The sequence below is a fragment of the Danio rerio genome, chromosome 17, assembly GCF_052040795.2.
Source record: "Danio rerio strain M-AB ecotype USA chromosome 17, GRCz13ab, whole genome shotgun sequence".
Classification (NCBI taxonomy): Eukaryota; Metazoa; Chordata; class Actinopteri; order Cypriniformes; family Danionidae; genus Danio; species Danio rerio.
Window position 1 is genome coordinate 25,661,020 of NC_141037.1, and position 22,142 is coordinate 25,683,161.

The 22,142-nt window shown below is 35.8% G+C and overlaps 1 protein-coding gene across 11 annotated transcripts in view; it reads right to left on the reverse strand.

The window, feature by feature from the left end:
• wdpcp (WD repeat containing planar cell polarity effector) overlaps window positions 1–22,142 on the reverse strand; it is a 131,319-nt gene that overhangs the window by 47,271 nt on the left and 61,906 nt on the right. For all 11 annotated transcript variants that reach the window (XR_015513394.1, XR_015513395.1, XM_087290496.1 and 8 more), the window contains 7 exons: window positions 17,640–17,707; window positions 16,599–16,643; window positions 12,026–12,076; window positions 8,159–8,229; window positions 7,745–7,804; window positions 5,218–5,332; window positions 2,687–2,823 (listed from right to left, as the gene is read on the reverse strand). Coding sequence is in view for 9 of the 11 variants with exons in the window: in XM_087290496.1 (XP_087146622.1) it covers window positions 2,687–2,823; window positions 5,218–5,332; window positions 7,745–7,804; window positions 8,159–8,229; window positions 12,026–12,076; window positions 16,599–16,643; window positions 17,640–17,707 (547 nt within the window). In the remaining 2 variants the exon portion in view is untranslated. The remainder of the gene's footprint in view (window positions 1–2,686; window positions 2,824–5,217; window positions 5,333–7,744; window positions 7,805–8,158; window positions 8,230–12,025; window positions 12,077–16,598; window positions 16,644–17,639; window positions 17,708–22,142) is intronic.

Genomic DNA, 22,142 nt, shown 5'->3' on the forward strand with positions numbered 1-22,142 from the left:
ATATGTTTTTGGTGCTTGAAGAAACAATTAACATTATCATCAATGATGAAAACAGTTGTCATGCATAATACAGTGTTTTATGCAAAATATTTAAGCTGTTTTAATGAATTGACAGTTAGTAACTACATAGAAGTCATACATTCATTCATTTTCCTTCGGCTTAGTCCCTTTATTCATTAGGGGTCACCACAACGGAATGAACCACTAACTTATCCAGCATATGTTTTGCACAGCGAATGCCCTTCCAGCTGCAACCCAATACTAAGAAACATCCATACATACTCATTCACGTGCATAAATATGGCCAATTTTGTTTATTCAATTCACCTATAGTGCATGTCTTTGGACTGTGGGCAAAGCAGGAGCACCCGGAGAACATGCAAACGCCACACAGAAACGCCAACTGACCCAGTCGGGCGGGACTCAAACCAGCGACATTCTTGCTGTGAGGAAACAGTGCTTACATAGAAGTCTTTACTCTCAATTTTGATCAATTTAATATATTCTAGCTAATAAACAATTCCAAAAATACAATATAAATTCTTACAATAGAAATATTAAAAAGATAATAATAATAAAATTAATAATAATAATAAAATTATATTAATAATTTAACATTTTAACAGGGTATATACAGAAATCAGAGAGGAAATTTCATTAACTTTTAAGACCTTTTTTAAGACTCTTTTAATACATGTTAAACCCTCATTGCCGCTTTAAGTTTCACCCTTTAACACTGGGGACATTTTAAGGTACAGTATATTTACAAAATACTGATTGTAAAAAACTTATCCTAAACTAAAACATAATTCATATACTGAATAAAAATGCTAATTGGTGCCTATAGAACTCCAGGATTTTATCCACTCCATAAACTACACAGAACCTTAATAATCAAAAATTATACAAAATTTAATACCTTGTAAAAAAAAACATTTATGACTTTTTAATCCTTTTTAAGGGCCTTAAATTTCTCTAAATTGATTTATCATCTTTCAATCACTTTTAAGACTTTTTTTTACTGCAGTATTGATACTTTTACTTCCGTAATTTTCTTCCACCTGCAGTCACTACTTACTTTTTTCCTGTCTATGGGGATTAGAAAAAAAATCAATCCTGTGATTCCTGTCCCATCAAATTGCATATAGAAGGTAAATCACATCATAATGAACTACCTAAAGACATGGGTGATTTATAATTGCAGAAAACTGTTTGGAAGCATTAAAAATGTACAATACACGTCCAAAATCTTTACACGGATTGACCCAGAAATGTTTAGATGCATGGCACAGATGAGAAGATGACAGATGTTTACTGTATAATGTTCGAAATTGCCTTAAATACCCAGCAGGCGTCAACATGACGCGTCAACATGATGTCAGATTGACGTTGTACCCCAACGTTGTGAGGATGTGGCATTTTGTTTGGAAATGAAAATCGGGTTGACGTCAGAACCCAACCCAAAGGCCGACGACTGTGTCCAACCTAAAATCAACCAAATATCAACGTTCAATGATGTTACAGCTTGATGTTGTGTGGACGTTACCACTATGATTTCTATCAGACACTGGATTTTGGTTGCCATGCCTGAAGAATAAATGTCAGGATTTGACATTAATATGACATTGGTTTAAATTGTTGGATCAACGTTGGATTATGGTCACTTTCTAACACAACCTAAAATCAACCAAATATCAACGTTATTTGACATTGTAATTGGATATCAAAATAATGTTGTCATTAGACACTGAATGACATTACAACCTAAATCTAACCCAATATTAATAGCAATAACTAAATGCACTACAAAATGTTTTGTTTACACACATCCACAAACCACATGTAAAAGCAACAGCTTTTTATAGTGTAATACTCACTATTCTGGAGTACATTTGAAAGCTCTGCTTTTTACTCATAATTTGAGTAATATTACAGATACTTTTACTCTACTTGCACTACATTTTTTATCAAGTAATAGTACTTTAACTTAAGTGTGATTTTTCAGTAATCTTTCCATCACTGTATAATATAAATTCCCTTCCAAATACAGAAATCATTTCGAATCTTTCAGTTCAGGTTCGAGCAATACCTTTGATGTGGGAAAACATTGTACAAAGTGCACATTAAAAAACTCCTTTTTGTTAGTTCTTGTATGCTTCTCAAATTTCAAATATTACACCTTCAAAAGAGCTTTTTTTCTTTTTATATTTGATGCATAAGAATTATTACAGCAATTACACAATGATCTTCAACTGGCTGCCCTTTTTTATTTTTTCAGGTTTCAGTAATTAAACAAAAGGAAATTGAGAATGAGGGAAAGAACAGTTCTCAGGCACACACAGATGCACTGTCATAACGGATGTGATCTCTCTATAAAGACACGAGTGCTGTGTGTTTGGACCTGATGTTCCCCACAGGTGTGCATTAGAGAGGAGCTCCAGTAATCACAGTGTTACCTGTCCCAGTGGTAAAAGAAAGCAAGAAAAGCCAGGCAATTATTAGAGCTAAAAGCCCTGTGGAAAGAGCCAGACCAGCCTCATTAAAGCTTTTTAATTGAAAGCAGGAGAGGCTGGTCTGCCTTTCCTCCTAAAATGTGCTAATGCGTGCGTATTCAAGAGTGTGTGTGTCTTTGGGCGAGCGTTCAAAAGATGTGTGTAAGAGGTATGTGTGTGTGTGTGTGTGTTACCTTAATCTCTGCAGCTGTGAGTTTCTCCATGTGTCTTGCTAGATCAGGTGAGCTCTGGTTCTTCCTGTTCAGGTAAACCTGACACACCTGACTCCTCTCCATCAGGGAGAACAGCAGGAAGCGATCGCCAATCACCGCTGAAAACCACAGGGCGAGGTCAAAGGTCAAAACTCATATGACCTTGCCAGAAAACAAAGCGTTTACTTTGCTATCTAAATTACATATTATTATTACTATAGACTCACTCAAATCATATATACCTCTAATAGAAAAGCTTTGCCATTTAAAACATTAGAAAATATTATTTAATTTACTTACAGATTTTTGCTTTTTTCAAATGATGGTGTCCCCGAATATCCCTGATAGGTTGTTTATTGAACATAATGAGACACATTTATAACTAAACCCAATGCAACATTCATGAAATGACGTTTCTACGTGACATTCAACTAGCTGGTTCAAGCATCATTGATTTCATCTTTTGAATTTTAAATGAATAATTTTCATAAGTGCAGTAGTTTAAGACACTAATAAGGAGTCACAGAAGAGATAGAGAGAAAGAAATAGAGACTGTAAAGCCTGTAGGCTGTACAGCTTTCATGTTAAAGAGAGACATTTGCAGTGAAACTGTTGACAAGCTCTCCACACTGTGATTAGCAATTAACCTTCCCTTCCTAAAAAATTAATCTGTTTATGAAACCAATTAAACGGCAGAAAAAATTAATACAAGCCATTCAGAGAAGCAGGTTTAGTAGAGGATGATATTCAGGGCTGGAATTTCCAACCTCAACAGCAATTAGAGACGGAATATCAGCGCTTCTGCAGTAATTATGAATCATCTCACATTCAAGCATAAAACAGGAAGCTCATTTCAAGGGAAGAGCTTTTTTTTACTTTTACTTTAAGTTATACTTTAATTCCAAAAACAACCTGCATGTTTTTGTAAATATACTTTTTTAATAAATCAGATGTGTGAGTTTTTTTTTTTTTTGTGTGTGTGTGTGTGTGTGTGTGTGTGTGTGTTTTTAGACCAAAGTTTGTATTATAACCACTGTGAGAGGCTCAAGTATGATTTAGAAATGCTACATGTAAATGACACACTCAACCAAATTAAAACAGATTATTTAAATGACATATTTTCCCTTTGGAAAAAAAAAAGAAAAACATGGAAGCTTTTAAAAGATTACCAAAATTCCAGAGAACATGCCCATGTATTAGTGTTCAGTAATCATGGCCAAATTAAGTGGAAGATTCCATGATAATCCTTTAAAAAAAATCCAAATTTGTGTCCAGGGGCTAGTAAACAGGTTTTGGAACATATGAGCAGTGGCGGGTTAAATCAGAATAAATCAATATATTTCTCTAAATCTGCTTAGCTAGTTAATACTTCATTCCTTTAAAACATGTTTACAGAGCTTACCAGCAGACAAATTCATTTCTAAAAAAGAACTAAATTATGCAATACTTGATGGATAATTTGGTTCTCAAATTGCAGGTTTTAGGCATTACTAATAGACTCGATATTGAGCCTTTTTCAACATAAAACAACTGTGGGGGTTTCTAACACCATACAAATATTTCCAAATTCCTTTCTTGTCATTTTTAAAACATCATCTTAAAGAGTGATTGTAATAATAAAACACCTACACTCTCGTAAGTAAAGGTACAAATTCTGTTACTCGCACAATACATTTTTAAAAGGAACATACTTGTAGCTACATGATTGCCCATATTTGTACATATCTTTACTTAAAGTGTATATAATGGTACATAAAAAGTACAAAATGACAACAACACATGAGATTTGTGGGTCAGAAATGTGAAATCTCAATGGAAAAAGTTTTCGACCGCTCTCTTTGTACTCTAGCACTCATGAAGTAAAGTCATCAAGGCCAGAACAGGTCTGACAGCGTGTGTGAAACTAACTGAATAAGTGACAGATGTAGGAGCCCTCCTGGCACCCCCATCCTTACATACACGCTCGCTCTCTCTCTCTCTCTCTCTCTCTCTCTCATACACACACATAATTACTCTGGTAATTAGGGGCTCTGGGGGCCTGAATGGCACTCTATGGGGGTCTACTAGGAAAAGGGAAGGAGTGGGCTGACAGAGAGGTTGAGAGCAAGAGAGAGAAAGAGAGAGAGGTTTGTCAGGTATCTAGAGACCTGGCACAGAGAGCTTTAGCCATATAAGCTCTAAACAATAAAAGATATGAGAAAATAATTAGCAGATTTGGGATAGTGTCCAATTTCACAAACCATAAATAAGACAGGGAGTCATGCCAGATTCCCCAGAGATTTCAGAGGAACCTCTTAGTGTATGTGTGCATGTGTCCGTGCCTTTCCAACTTCCTCTGGGAGTAACAGAAGAGGAAGAGACAGAAGGGACTGGCGTTCGTGACCTGTGGGTGTGCAGCCGCCCAGGCTCATGCTGAGAAAATGAGCAGTGAGTGAAACCGCAAGGAGAAAGAGAGAGACAAGAAGAAAGAATGAAAAGAGACAAGAGAGGAAGGCAAGTGTGCATTTACTCACCGTCACTGATGGTGTCAGCAGGTAATCGCCCCACCAGAGTTCTGTCAATGACCACCCGTTCAACCTGAGCTCCGCCTAGAATCAGGGTCACCAACACACCTGATCTCAAGAGCATCTGCACATAGCAATGGACAATCACACATTCACACTGACAGGGAAAATGCTACAGTAAATATTTCAACATAAATACATTATAGGGGCTGTTCTCAGGCACAAAATAATGTTTTGTTAACATTTATTCAAATTTTCATTCATTCATTAATTTTCTTTGCGGATTAGTCCCGTTACTCATCTGGGGTCACCACAGCGGAATGAACCGCCAACTTGTCCAGCATATGTTTTAAACAGCGGATGCCCTTGCAGCTGCAACCCATCACTGGGAAACATTCATACACACTCATACAATAGGGCCAATTTACCCAATTCACCTGTACCGCATGTCTTTGGGCTTGTGGGGGAAACCAGAGCACCTGAAGGAAACCCACGTGAACACAGGGAGAACATGCAGACTCTACAGAAAAAAAAATCAACTGGCCCAGCCGAGGCTCGAACCAGCGACCTTTTTGCTGTAAGGTGATCATCACCATGATGGCCACTTTATTAAAATTTCTGTTCAGATTTTTTTTTTTTCAGCAAGACACATATAGAAGTCCAAATGAAAACTTGATCAACACACCTATTCAAAGATTATGTGAAAATCGTGATGCATACATCATAGCATATAATATGACCAATGAGATTTGCCATTAATTTTGCGTTACAGGCTTGTGATGCCAAACTTAATGCAGTGTGTGTAAGTGTGTGTGTTGATTAAAATTTTGATTTGAGAGTAAATAAAGGCTCAACAACATGTTGATCGTATCACTTGAGAAGAAATTGTTGGGCGTAACGCGTTATAAAGTAAATAACGTGGGTTACATAATATTACTTTTTCAAAGTAACAAGTAATATAACGCATTACTTTTAAAAAATAAGTAATATTATTTGAATTACTTAAACAAAAGTATGATTGCTATGATTGACATCAGTTAACAGTCTCCAGGTAAAACAAATAATTTGACTAAACTAAAAAATGGTTATTGCTTTTATTGTTGACAAGGTGCAGTCACTGTCTCACGTTACAGTAGAGGCAACTATGTTTTGTAATATAGTACGATTTTTTTCTCTTTTGGGAAACGATTTACATTTATTTACATTTGTTAAGGCCACATCAAGCAATTTATTTAATGTATAAAGCTCAAGTATTTATTTTTGATGTGTTTTTTTCCCCTTACTGTTCATTTTGTTGTCACACATTTTAAAGGTTTAAAATCTGTTTTTGCCTTATAATTTATTTCATGTTCGTACTATTAGGCTTTATTGCAATCTATATTTCAATGGACAGTGAATTTACTTAACTAATAACACAAAACGTACAAAACTCTCAGTAATGACTTTAAAACCACACTGACTGAGCTAAACTGAACTGAACTGAACTTAAACACTAAAACTGAACTACCCTGATCCAGTTACTATGACCATTTATGTAAAGCTGCTTTGACACAATCTACATTGTAAAAGCGCTATACAAATAAAGCTGAATTGAATTGAAAAGTAGCAAACACATTACTTTACATGCTTTCATTAATCTATATATACAGTACAGCATGTATAGCTCAGGACTCAAGTTCTCAAAATATAATTTTATCCTACATCTTTTAAAGGAATATGAAGGTGTAGGTTCTATAGGTGGTTGTTAAATGCAGAGCTCCAACCTCAGCCAGGTAAGGAAAAGTAACATAAAAGTAACTTAAAACAAATGTAACAATACTTTCCATAAAAAGTAAAGCAATAAGTTACTTTTTGTGGAAGAGTAACTCAATATTGTATGCACTACTTTTAAAAGTAACTTTCCCTAACACTGGTCTTCCCCATATCTATTGTCTATAAATGCTTATTGTATCCTCAGAAAAGCTTATTAACTTTCCCTCTATAGAACAAAAAATGGCTGAAACATTAACTTTCCCTCTATAGAACAAAAAATGGCTGAAACATCCTCTTAAATATGTTCTTGTTGTCAATCCAATCAAGTTCACATCTACCTTTTCTAAAGGCAGTTGAAAATGCATATGAGTGGACTGTAGTTTGCATTTTTGCATTTTGACTGATAACATTCTGTGTAAAATGTTTGAACATTTAACTTCCATATCACGTGAACACACGATAATGGACACCACATTCAATCAGACCCTAAAACAAATCTCAGTTTGGTCTCCCTGACCTTTTCAAATGCCTTAAATGTAGCACTTTATGAGCAAAAAAGGTGTGCTCATGTGACTGAAGAATCCATCTTCACTGAAGGGAAAACTGCTGGGCTGCAGCGATGTGTTTTAAGAAGGGAAACTTTTTGATCCCAGAGATAAATTCCCCAAGAGTATTCGACACAAACAGTCTGCATATGCTCATCGCCTGACCTCTGCTACACGAGCCAACTCACGCCAAGAAGGCCTGATGCCTGCTGGGTACTGGTGCATGCTGGGTAAGGTACCTGACAGCACTGCTTGCTTCTCCATCTGACACTCATGACCGGGCACGACTGCAGCAGCTCCTGAGAGAAAGAGAGGCAGAGAATGTGGAGTAGACGTCGTCTGAGCATTTTCAGGGTCAGGTTTATAAGGATGTTTCCAGTTTCAGATACAGAGAGGCAGCAAAAATGAACCCGAGTCGGACTGAACAAAGCTAGGTTTGTGTGAGAGAGCCAGAGGCAGAGAGAGAGCCAGCTCACAGTCCCAATCATCCCCCTCAAATATCCCCCACGATGACAGAGAGGCACCCACACAGGTGCTGAGAGAGAGAGAGAGAGAGAGAGAGGTCGGGGGATTTTTTCTTTTCTTATGAAAGGAAGGAGAAAGAGAGAATGCTGCTATTTGTTAATCGGACTGCAGGAAATGTAAACAAATACCTCTAGTTCCTTTAGGGCATCACGCAGCTTCTCTGGGCGACGGTTACTAAGGAACCATGGGTAACCACGACCTGAGTGACAGGAGAGAGGGAGAGGACACAGGTATAAAGTGCAACGTCATCTCAGGCATTAAAAGAAGCAATCAAAGTGTGTTTTAAGGGTGCAAAGGATTGACCCTGAAATACAGCTCCACCTGAGGTCACCCTAGAAAATGAATCTGAGCTGAAAGCTTAAAATTTAAATCCACTCATTTCAGTCTGGATGATGATTTGGGCCCAAACACATTGGATACAATCAAGAATGAAAAGGATATTGATTTATTAAATTTCTATTCAGCTTAGTCCCTTTATTAATCAGGTGTCGCCACAGCAGAATGAACCGCCATGAAAAGGGTGTGAAAAAAAAAAAAAAAAAATATATATATATATATATATATATATATATATATATATATATATATATATATATATATATATATATATATATATATATATATAAGAGATGATTGCTTAAAAAAAGTTTAACTGATGGACAGATATCAAAGAATATTCAAATATCTACGAAGGCATTGATTTTTTTTTTGTTTTTAATTTAATTTTTGTACAAATTGCTATATATTTTGAAATAATAAGTAGATAAAATAATAATTTTCCGGTGATGGGTTGTGGCTGGAAGGAAATCCTCTGCGTAAAACATGTGCTGGATAAGTTGGTGGTTCATTTCATTGTGGCAACCCCGGATTACTAAAGAGACTAAGCTGAAAAGAAAATGATTGAATGAATAAAACAATAATAATATAAAGCTTTTGGAAAATTTTACCACTTCAGTAATCAGTAAAGAGATATGTGTTTTGAGTAAAATATTCTCTTTTTTTTCATTTTTTTTTTAAGTATTTAAAGGTGCAAAAGGTGATCTGCTTAAATGCTAACTGGTTAGCATATTATCTTTCAAATACAATCCCTCCCTTGCAGTCAAAGACCAGCTACTGGAAATCACAAATGCACACGCTAAAGATGACTGAGGCCCACTAGATCATGCCATTCACCAGTTAGAAAACTTTATAGTACTTTATAATACTACATTTATGAACTAAAAACTGTATTATATCTAGCACGTTTTAAGTTATATATTATTTAACATACACATGCAAGTATTGCGGGTCTCACTCTCTCACCCGCTCTGTCCTAAAGCGACTATACTGTATACTTAATGTTTGCCCAGCAGGATACAGACATTACAATTATTACTAAGCCATAGTTACATGCTATTTCATACAGAATATTTAAAGTAGCATGGTAAACAATACAGGGAGCGCGTTCAAAAATGAACCGATGTGAATATAAAATTCAACTTCACCTAAGTAAAGCAGGCTAGGTGGAATAGCGCTATTTACTTATGCTTTGTTGTTAAACTAAATAAAAATCTACATTATCGATGGTGTAAAAGGTCCCTTACAAACTTGAAAATAGTCCATCGCCAGATTTCAGAGCCTAAACAACACTTCTGTGCATATAACCCATGTGTAACAACACAATCTACATAATATTTGCGTGACTAAAAGAGTTTTAAAACAGAACATTACCTGTCTAAAAGAAATACTTCAGCCATGGTGTCATCCTTCCTCCAGCGTTCAAAAGTAATTCCAATATGGATTCAGGATTTTAAAAAGTTTTGATTTAGCATTTGTTTTTATCACTCACACTTGTGTCCACGTGGCTGCGGCGTGTGTGTACGCGCAAATGGCGGATCTGCGTGAACAGGTGTGCAGTTGTACAAATCTACATTTGTTGACAGATAGTTTGGGCTACTTATCAGAATTATGGAAATTATCTGCCAGACAATTTTTAATTGGATGAACATTTTTTAGTCTTATGCCTCAACCAGAATATAAAAATGAATTTAAATACATTTAGATCATTTACTTTAATTAGTATTATTGGAATGTAAAGAGACTTTTAACCAGCACAACAAAAATGTTTCTGAAGACAATCACCTACTGCCCCTTTAAAGGTTCATAAATATGGAATATTGTACTTTGACCAATTGTCATTGCTTGCAAATAAATACTCTAAATGATAAATTTTTATTTGAAATTTTGAAAATAAGTTATAACAATAAAATAAAAATGACAATAAGGAAATATATCAAACAAAAATAAACATTTTACTTTAAACATGTACCTATTTTATTTTTTAAATTCCCATTTTGAAAATTTATTTATATTACTAAACAATTTGTTGCACTTTTTTTAATCTTATATAATTTAGTCAATTTAAAAAGTCTTTTCCCATATGGATATGTTTTTTTGTTAAAACTACTCCGTTTTAACAGCAAACGTAATGCCTCATTCCCACCAAAATCCAATATTTTCACTTAATCTACAATGCAAAGCTTCCTCCTCTTAATGTTCAAAAACATCAATCTTCTATTTTCACTATAGTTGAAATATTTACTTTTCTCTCTTTTGATTTCTCTCATTTTGTAGACAGAAGGGATTTAAAATCAAAATATTAACTAATAGCGCAACAGAGGCTAAATTCAGTGTAACGCCGTGGTCTCATTCAATCAGCGCTCCCTGAGTTAACACAGTCACCCGAGGGAAGAACTCAAAGTTACCATAACATATTAAACACATTAAATACGCCACTCCAAAATGCCTCGTTCCGCTCACAAAGCCCCCCAAATTTCCGCTCAGATCTCAGTCCCTGTTTCCCTCTGGAGCAAACCAGCGAAGGGAGGAAAAAAAAGAGAAAGAAACGTTAATAGAATTCTCGGCTGAGTTCAATCTGTGAGTATGCGTTTGCATTTATGCATTAATACGCTCATCCGGGACAGGGACCCACGGAAATGAAGGAGGTCTGTTATTTGTTTTCTTAAAGATTTCGCAATCAAGTCCAATCAGTTTTTTTTATTGGTATTTCTACACTATTAAGAAACGTCTCCTGCCTTTTAGGAGTAAGAGGATGCAGAAATAAATGAATGCAAATGAAGGAGAGAGGTGGGGGACGAGCAGGACGGGGGCGAGAGGGGGACGGGTCTGTGTCTTCTGATAAGGGTGTTTGTGTTTCTCTCGAGGGCGACGGGAGTTGCCCCACCAGCAGGGCAAGCGGGTAGGAGGTAACCGGGCATTATATGGGAAGACACTGTGGCCATAGTGGAAATGAACATCTGACAACATCATAACCAAATAAAAAAGCAATATAAAGCTGTCAGTGCTACTGTAGAATAAACTACAATTGCAATACAGAATAAAGCTGTACTTGCAATAAAACAAACACAAAAATTAAAAAGCAGAGAGGAACGCCTGACTAAATGTAATGTTGATGGAAACAGACTACTTAAAACATTTGACAAAAACAACTACTCATATTTCTTAATAATAACTTACCCATATTACTAAGGTTTTTTTTATTATTATTTTAAACATGCCACAAGCTTAAAAATACAATAGAAACATTCTACAAGAATACACAGTAGTAAATCTTACGCCATGGCTGCACCATTAAAAAAACACAATACATTTCGAGACAGCTGGTGCTCAACTAAAGTTTGTAGAATTACTGCAAAAACACATTTTCTGTCCCAACTTTTGAAAGCCACCAGTACATTACAGTTTTACGCAGTGTTTTTTTTATCCCCATCCTTCATTACTGTTGCGTCATACTCGTGAGGGTTAAAGAAGTGGAGTGATGCTTAATATTTGTCAGATTTGCACTAATGGGGCACTTCATTTTCCAGGCATCTGAAGCAGTTTAATTTAGGGATTGGATGAGTGTTGCTTCAGTAACATGTAAACTGATGCTCTTTAATAATGAGCTAATACAGTCATTGACATGAAGGTTAATTGTTTGATGATGGATTACTTACTGTCTGCAAACTGCTGTTTCTCATTGTAGTAATGCTGATCTGTAGGAGAGGCTGCACAAAGAGGGATACATTGTTAAAAAAAAATCATTTTTATGAGAGAGGATGTATAAGTGAGTTGTGTGTGCATATTGTGGGTGATCTGGACATGTGGTAAAAGCAAACTGAATTAAAGCATATATTTTAAAATGCTAAACAGTTTAACTTGTCTACTAATAATTGTCCCAACACTAACAATTTTCCAAAACTCAAGAACTCTTAAACCATAAAGCCAAATCAAGACCTGCATTTAATAGCTTTCTGTGACATCAATATTTATGTGATAAATGTGGAATGTTAATGCCAATTAGCCTTTAACCTGTTAATGTTTCTTTAATTGTAACAGCTGAGATACTAAATTATACACAATTAATATATTCACAATTTTTGATTTTGGTTTGTGATGAAAACAACATAGAGGACAGTTACAAAATTTGCAATAAAAATATCATATTAAAAATTACTTTAATGCAAAACTTTTCATATTGCTTTAGCAATTCATTTTTAAATTGTTATTTCATTTTTTTACATTATTATGGTGCTTAGAAGTATTATATCTGTAATGAATTTTCATTGCTTAAAATTGAAAGTTTGCCTGAGAATGGGACAATATGTATTAAAGCAGTTTTGTTTGGAAAAAAATAAAGAAGTTAAATTATATTTAAAATACAGAATACAACAAAATAAAAAAATTATTACAAAATCTATCGCTAGCACATCAAATTAATATTGTGGATGATCTGGATATGTGGTGAAATAATGCATTTTTTTATGCTAAACAGTTTAACTTGTCTACCAATAATTGTCCAACACTAACAATTTTCAAGAAACTCTTTCCGATAAAGCCAAATCAAGTATTGCATTAAATAGCTTTCTGTAACAGAAATGGCATTTTCAATATTTATGTGAACCATTTCAAATGTTAATGTCAATTAGCCTTTAACCTGTTAATGCTGCTGTAATTGTAACAGTTGAGATACTAAATTATACACAGTTAATTAATATATTCACACTTTGTGATTTAAAAAAAACTTATCATAGTAAAACCTTTCATATATGTTGCTTGAACAAATGTTTTTAAATTATGTTATTTCTATTTTTACTTTATTGTAATGTTCAGAAATATTAATGAATTTCATTGCTTAAAATTGAAAGTTTGTTTGAGGATGGGACAAAGTGAATAAAAGCAAAATTGGGAAAAAAATTTTAAAATATATTTAAATATAGAATACAACAAATTAAAATATTTAAAAATCTACACCTGGCACATTAAAGTGCCCATAGTTTAAGCAACACCCATGTGGGTGTGTGTAAACACTCCTCAAGTGTCTTTCTCAGCATATGGCCACTCGGTTGTCGTCTTGCCCAAATGTGTGTGTGTTTGTAAAGAAAAAAAAAAGAAGAAAAACACTGACTCATACAGTGAGAGGGACAGGTATGCCGACAGACGGAAATGACTGAGGCAAGAACAAACTCCTGCTTTGTCAGCACGCTCTCTCTCCTCTATGTTATAGTACCATACCTTAAGCCCCATTTCACCCCAGAGTCCCAGATCTCCAGCCCTCAGCGGCCCAGCCAGACGGCCCCCTTCCCTGCCTCACTCTACAGGAGCCCTGCCTCTCTCTGCTGGAGGCCTGGACCTGCTGGACAGCTCCAGGATTACTGCTGCTAATCAGATAAGGGCCATTCTGCCCCTGCCTGTCCCAGACACACACATCTGCTATGGGACAGAGGGGTGGAAAGAGCCCCCATCCTTGAGGAAAGCATGGGTCTCCTTCGCCCTCTTCTGGTGGCCATGAGAAACAGCAGGTGGCACATTCAAAGCCAAACTCAAAGCCAAACTTCAGAGCTATATTCCATACATAGCACACACATCATCTATTAAAGCCTTAAAAATCCTTCTTATAAGGAAGGAATGTTTCATTCACATACATCATAAAGGGGCCATAAGAGATCATTGAAGATCACAAAGTCTACATCATAATCTCATCATGATCATATTTATTATGTAATGATTTCAATATGATCAAAAAAGCCACTTGACAACACACACTAACAACACGATACAAACACACCTATTTGTTTGCAATTTATTTACATATAGATTCGACATTAAGATTTTCATCTCAGTTATTAATTAACATCAGGTATGAGAAATATACTACATAAATCCTTTCTCAGAAACTTCCAATCAATGCAACTTTAACCATTGGAAATAGATAAAATAACAGCACAAACAAAATCATTCAAGTCTAAAGTATTAAAAAAAAGAATAATTTAGTTTTTGTTTAAAGCTTTTCGCATTTCATTCTGCTTTATTTGCCAACTGTGTCATCTCATGAGGGGTCTGGATTACTAAACATTTAATCTGCACCACATTTATAAATTAAAAAAGAACTTCATCAAGAAACCTGGTGGCAATTCATTTGGCCAGAAGCATCTTCAATGTGGATGAGCAAGTAATGAGTTTCTTTTTTCAATCTTGTATTAGGTGCAAACCTTTTGATGAATTAAATTAAATGCTTATTTTAAAAAATAACAAAGAAGATGGGGAGATTAATAGAATTTTGCAAAAATTGGAGAGCATTCTGTGAGTGAAGATTGCACGCATGTTTGGTGTTAAGCAACAGACACACAAGATACACACTCATTAAACTACTCTGGAATACTTAATCCTAATTAGTCAATCACTTCATTCCAAAGTACGTTATTCTCAGACAACAACTGACTAAAATATTATTAGCCCTCCTTTGAATTTTCTTTCTTTTTCAATATTTCCCAAATGATAATTAACAAAGTAAGGAAATTTTAACAGTAAGCCTGATAATATTTTTTCTTCTGGAAAAAGTCATATTTGTTTTATTTAAGCTAGAATAAAAGCAGTTTTTAATTTTTTAAAAACTATTTTAAAGGTCAAAATTATTAGCCTCTTTTAGACTAGTCTACAGAACAATAACTGGCCTAATTACTCAAACCTGCCTAGTTAACCTAATCAACCTAGTTAAGCCTTTAAATGTCACTTTAAGCTCAATACTAGTGTCTTGAAAAATATCTAGTAAATATTATTTACTGTTATCATGGGAAAGATAAAATAAGTTAGTTGTTAGAAATGAGTTATTAAAACGATTGTTTAGAAATGTGTTGAAAAAATCTTCCGTTAAACAGAAATTGGGAAAAAATAAACGGGGGGTTAATAATTCTGACTTTTGTGGCAAGTAGCTGCGTAATAAACAGGATAATGTACATTGAGCTGCAATTTTAGCACAATAAAGCCCTTAAGTCTTATACAACAGCTGGTAAACATGCCAGGCTTTATTCAGTGAAAACAACAGAAGAGATGTACATTAACCCTTATATTAAAAATAATTGTATTATGTACAAAAGTGTACACAGAACATCAGGACCCAACAGAACAATTGTTTGATCCCCTACAGTATAAATTCCATGTCATTTCATATAAAAAATGGTCAACAAATGATTTTTTTCCTCATTAATTAAAAATATTTATCCATATTTAAATTTAACAAGAAAGTCATTCCCTTTATGTTTAGGACATTTGTGGCCAACACAAATGGCCAACAATTCAGTCTTTCATTTTTGTTAGTATTTACTAACAGTAGAAACTGCTTTTCCACTAACAGTCCTCTTTGCTTAATAGTTCCATTCCATTCAAACCTAGGCCAGTCAGATGCTGATTGGTAACGCAAATATGGATGATGATCAAATATTTTTTGATCTGATATTAACTTTGTTATAAAAAAAAAAAATAGTGCTCTTAAATACAGAAAACAGAGTGCCGATGCAGTAATTTTCTTGTCGGCTTAATCCCTTTATTAATCTGCAGTCACCACAGTGGAATGAACCACCAACTTATTCAGCATGTTTTTACAGAGCGGATGCCCTTCCAGCCGCAACCCATCTCTGGGAAACATCCACACACACACACTCATTCACACACACACTCATACGCTACAGACAATTTAGCTTACCCAATTCACCTGTACCGCATGTCTTTGGACTGTGGGGGAAACCGAAGCACCAGGAGGAAACCCACACGAACACAGGGAGAACATGCAAACTCCACGCAGAAACGTCAACTGAGCCGAGGCTCGAACCAGCAACCCAGCGACCTTCTGTCGTGAGGCGACAGCACTACCTACTGCGCAACTGCAGGTGATGCAGTTGTCATGCTTAAACTTCCGGGCCAAGAATGGTTTGTAATCATGCCATGCCAAACCAGGCATACAAGGAAAAACTACAACTATTATACTTGAGTGTTCTTAGAACCATTCAACCTGATAGGGGAAAAGTGGCTTTTAATAGGTTCTCAAAAACCTTAAATGAACTGCTAAATAAAACAAACTGTAGAAAAAGGGCAGACAATAACATTCCAAAAATTATTAGGTATTGCATTACTCTATTACGGTTCTTTACTAAAAATATGTTACATGACACATTAACAATACTAATATTTATAAACAGAGAAAATGTGATAGAATAAACAATTGTTTTAAGGAAATAATAGAAAGTCGCATACCTGGTTCTCCTTTTTCATAGAGTTGGTATGTGCCAATATCTCTATCTGTAAAAGGTGCAAGTCGGTTAGAGACAAACATTGGGAAGTCTTGTCCAAGGACTCAAACAAACATGCACATTAAGAAATATATGTGAGCACTTTAGCACTTTTGATAGCAGTAAATTACATTTTATATCCTTTAATCAATGATAAAGAAACCCCGATTCCTAAGGTACTGTAGCTGTGAGCATCTTGAATTTTTGACTTTGCATTGGATTTCCAGTTGGACTTTTCACGGACCTCTGACATGGTATAACAAATACAGATGGACTACACCATTTCCATCCACTCATGTTGATGCATCAACTTTTCATTCATTTCATTCCCTCTCTCTCACTCAATGCATGGGTCAGGAGGTCTGGCTAGAGGCGATAGAGCAGCAATCACATAAAAAAATGCTTGCACACAGATTCCGGAATACAATATATAACGCATGTACATAAACATGCATGCATACAATCCGTGACAACATGTTATCACCGGATTTTCCAAATAACTGATAACTGGACTCGTCTGTGAGAAAAAGCTAAATATAAATTCCTCTTACACACACTTACAGTACACCAGAACACCCAAGAAAATTACACAAAGGAAGACGAAGGAACAAACGTTCAAAAAGGTTACGACAGGAGCAAGAGGACATGACTATGCCTGTCATTAAAAAACAAAAAGAACGGCACAAATTTGTGCGCTATGAAGTATTTATCGCAAACCGCCTCTTAAACGGCTATAATTACGTTTTATGAATTTAATTATAGGCCACAGAATGTCTCTAATAAAAAGACTAACTGCTGTGGTGGTGTAATAATAACCATCGTAAGTGTATGACATGGCCGTTTAACTGGCTCTTTTCTGACTAATATTTATTATTACAAGACAAAGTCGGAGAAAAGCAAGTGGGTGCAAATAATAATAATAAAAAAGACAGTAAATGCAAGTTAGCTGGACGTATTAGTGGCAATCAAATGTGTGAAAGAGAGACGTTCAGTGTCTTTTAATTACCTGGGACTTGCAGGCTGTTCCTAAAGGACCACAAATGCAGCTCCGCCAGGCAGAACGACATCTGGAGCCTGTCCGAACAGGGAGAGAGCCAGTGAAAAAGAGGAACGGCAGACAAAACAATAGCAGAGATATGAAATGGAAGCCCTGCACTGTGCTTTTCGCATCACCTCTGAGAGCAGAAAAGATAGTGTTTAGAGTAGAACTAGTTTTGGCATCTTTGGTCGGGACTGAAAAAGTGAAGCGATTTGAACGCATGCAAAACTACATCAACTTGCAGATTAATCCTTTATTTAGATAAACATATGCATCTCGAGGGTGCTTACTGACACAACATGCTGGCACACACACCAGACTATGACACCACTCACACACTCTCTGTTTTCTACACACACACACACACACTCACTCCTGCTGTGTGTGTCTGGGTTCGAGCCAGAGCTCTGTGCCAGGTGTCAGCCCAGTGTGGAGCACCTCTGCACGTCTCAACAAGGTGAACACACCTCTGTCTCCTCCACACACAGACACACAATCACACACACACTGCGACAACTCCCTGGACCAGTGGGCTACAACACTCTTTCTTTCTCACACAGATGGCATTAAAAAAGATGTGTTTGTTCATTCCTGTGCAAACATCAGATGCTAGCCAGCTACAGATGGTATGAAAGGACATTTAAAATTCAAATCATCAAAAGAAAGACACCGTTATATATCTATATAAGTAGAGCATAAAGAAATGCATTTGAAATGTTATTTAAGGACAAACTAAATATTGGTGCCACTTCAGTTCTCAGTTGATATCAGAATTTGTTTTATTCTGTTTACTGATATTCATTGTAATTGTGCAAGCACATTTCCTACATTATGTCTGCCACTCGTAAGTTTAATTTTACAGAATTCCAAAATTCATTAATAATGAGGTTAATTATTTGAGGAAGTAAAGGGATTTAATGTCAAAAAGCCTCTTCTAAGGACATTTTATTTTTATTTTATTGAGCCACTTTTAACTTTTGCAGTAATATGTTGTGGGGTTGTGCAATTAATTGAAATCGCAATCGCTATTTGAAACGTTGTGATTAGCTAATCGCAAGAGGCTGCGAATGCAGGTTCCCCAGACTATGAGGAACACCCACAATAAAAAACAAACAAACAGGAAAGCTCCGGCAATGATGGCTTCTGCTGCTTCAGAAGCATTAATAGTCGAATTCATATCAAAGAAAATCAGCAAGTCAGTAATATTGGAATATTTTGGTTTCAAAGTCTCAGACACCAAACACAAACAAGTAATTTGTAAGAGCTGTGGCAGAATTGTTGCCACGGAACAAGAAAATACAACAACCAGCACCTAAAAAAAGCACCAAAGGTGGCTATATGAGGAGTGTCTTTGTAAAAAGTCACCTAAAAGTATTGCCAGTGACACTAGATCTTGTAGCTTGCAACAGCAAAGTAAAATTTCGTTGTTTGCAGCTGTTACACTATATGAAAAAAACAACACAAAGGCATCAGGAGATGGCTAACGCCACAACTCACTACTGTTTGCACTAGAGAAAATTTAGTGTTTCATTACTGAATATTTAAAAACAAATTTAAATAAAAGTTGGAGTTAGTTCATGCCTTTTCAGTTCCTTTTTTAACTAACACTCACTGCGTTTTAGCAATAAGAAGCTAAGATACAGAATATTGAGCTGAAGCTTGACTACACAATTAAAATCACAAATCAAATTAAAATTGCAATATATGTAAAAAAATATATATTATTAATTATTATTATTATATTATTTTTTTTAAATAACACAATTTTATTTTTATTTTTTTCACATCGCACCGACCTAATATGCTGGTATAGTCATTTGAGGGTGAAAAGTAAAAACAGACTTGCAAAAATTGTTCACCTATCTCAAAATCGCAAATCTTAACAGCATTGGGCATGTGATGTGTATGAGGTGAGAGTCATACAGAGGGCTATGTCCATTCTAGCAGATAAGAATCACCCACTTTTATTCTAAGTTTTGCCTCCTGCCATCAGCCAGAATGCACACTTATTTCAGACGGGCTAGGTCCAACCAACAGATATTTGGATTCACTTACTCCAGCTGCAGTTGGGTTACTTAACAAGCTTTAAGTTGTATTTGCTCATCTACATTGAATATTCCTGCTCTTGAACATGTTTTAATTGGTAACTTTTTTAAATTAATATTTCACTTGATCATGGTTAATTTTATTGTTTACTGTTATTTCTATGTTTGTTCAAGTGTTGATCTGTGTCGGCTATTGCTGAAAAGCAAAATTAAAGACATACCAATCCAAATCCAATCCAATGTGATATGTAATGTTATAATGCAGCGTGATATCAAATCTCAAAAATGAATTTCCATTCATTATATCCAGATTTAGGGGTATTGGTTAAGAATAAGATAAAGAGCATGTTTAGTAATATGGGTAGATTTAAGAATTAATCAAGAGTTAGGTACACAATCTGTGCATGCATAAGTTTATAGGCAGGTTTAGTGGCATGTGTACGCTTATTGGTTAGTTATACTGTAGTTAGATGCAAATTTAGTAGTGTCGGCAGGTTTAAGGATTTGTAAATGTTATGGACAGCTTTAGTGGTATGGGTAGGTGACAGGATTTTAGTTGGTTACTTGCAGGTTCCGTGTTATTATTACACAAAACATGGTGGATAAATTTAACCCAAATGTAGGTCAAATATATTCAAATCTATCCAATGGGTTAAAATGGACTATAAATTAAATACAAAATAAATTAAAACTTAGAATTTTGAACACATTTGAGCAAATTGTTAAAGGTTGAATAAGGTTATAAATATGTTTATTGGTATGGCTTTTGGGGATAGTGAGGAATAGGGCTTAGTTCAACACAGAGACAGATTACATTAAGGACAGCATTGATTATATAAGGAAAGGAATTTAGCTAGATTCATACAATATGTAACAAAATGATAAATAAATACTTCTAGCCTTGAGTTGCAGCTGTAAATTACAAAAAACAAATATAATAAAAATTGTTTAAAAAGATGTGGAAATGAAATTAGGGCATGTTGTATTTTGCATATGAACCCGAGACACCCATATGAGCACCACAGTGTGTCTGGAGCTTGTGTACTGACTACTTCAGCAAAAATATAGAGTTTGACTTCGACCAAACATAACTTTCAAATATCCTTGGTCCAGCCATCTCTACATCCGCGTGACCTGTTTGGATGGCTAAAGGTTGCAGAAAAAATTAAATCTAATGTCATATTGAAGGAAGAGCAGCATCTCTGCTTTCTGTCTGTGTCACAGGGTTAGCGCTGAGCATGCCAAGTCTTATCTCCAGACCTGGGCTAACAGAGGGGGAGAGGGAGAAAGAGAAAGAGAGAGGGGCAAAAAAAATTCTGCCACTTTCCAAAATAAATAAATAAATAAAATTTACCACAAACATAAAATAACGCTAAACCAAAAAAAAAAAATTGTTGGGAAAACGCTGTCCCCAGCACAGCCTCTTAACAAGTTTACTGACATAAGAGGATTCTTTCATCTTCTCGCCAGCTTTTAGAGCGAGTCAGCTCTTTCTCTCTCCCCGACAGAAACCCAATTTTTCCACATAGGGAAGAAGCTTCAATTCAGACTTTGAGATGGACAGTCAGGCAGAAGGCTCATTTTTGATGACCCCATCTCAAAACGGCCAAGATAAGCTTGAAAAAGAGAGAGAATTGCATCTTTATTTTTGACATCAGGGTGACGCGAGGCTGCGATTCGCAAGACAGGCTGGGAAAAAGCACTTTGCCTGAAACAAAAAAGAGACAATTGGTCTCATTGTTCCACCCAAATTAAGACATGCGAATGACCTGAATGGTAAATTAGCGAAACTGCTTATCAAAACACAGCGCGCACTCCCTTTCTGGCACTCACCGGAGACGCAGCGCTCCCTGTGCACTCGTTCACAATGTCAACGGGCACATCCCAGAGTGCCGCGCTGCAGATGCCACAGTATCGTGAACACAGCAGTGCCGGCCGGCCGTGGCAAGCTGCTGAAGTGGCCACACATTTGCATGCGTTAATGGGCTTTTATTGTGCCGTGTGCGAGCAAATTAAGAAGCAGTATTTACTGATCAGGGGAAGAACAAAAGCGAGGTCAGCCAGTGGGACAAACACAACCCCTCTACGCCACACACTGAATGCAGCTTTAGCGACTGTTTAGTGCCGAGTGTTTTTGAAATAGCTTTTTTGACTGACTGCTTAAGTATCTGACAATTCCTAGTAATAGTTTCACTGCATTGTTTCAGGTGTGTGTGAGATGTCAGTTAGTTTGTGGAGGAAAAAACAGCTTTGGTGCAGAGTGATACATTAAATTGAGTCTTTCTGTTATAGAAAAAGAAAAAGTGCAAATGCTTTTATTATTGGTGTGTGAATAACACTTGAGTGTTCTTTTGAGCAAGTGCATCATCTGCCTGTGACAGGTCTCTTCTGTGTCTATGTGTACTTGTGATAGAGAGGCAACACA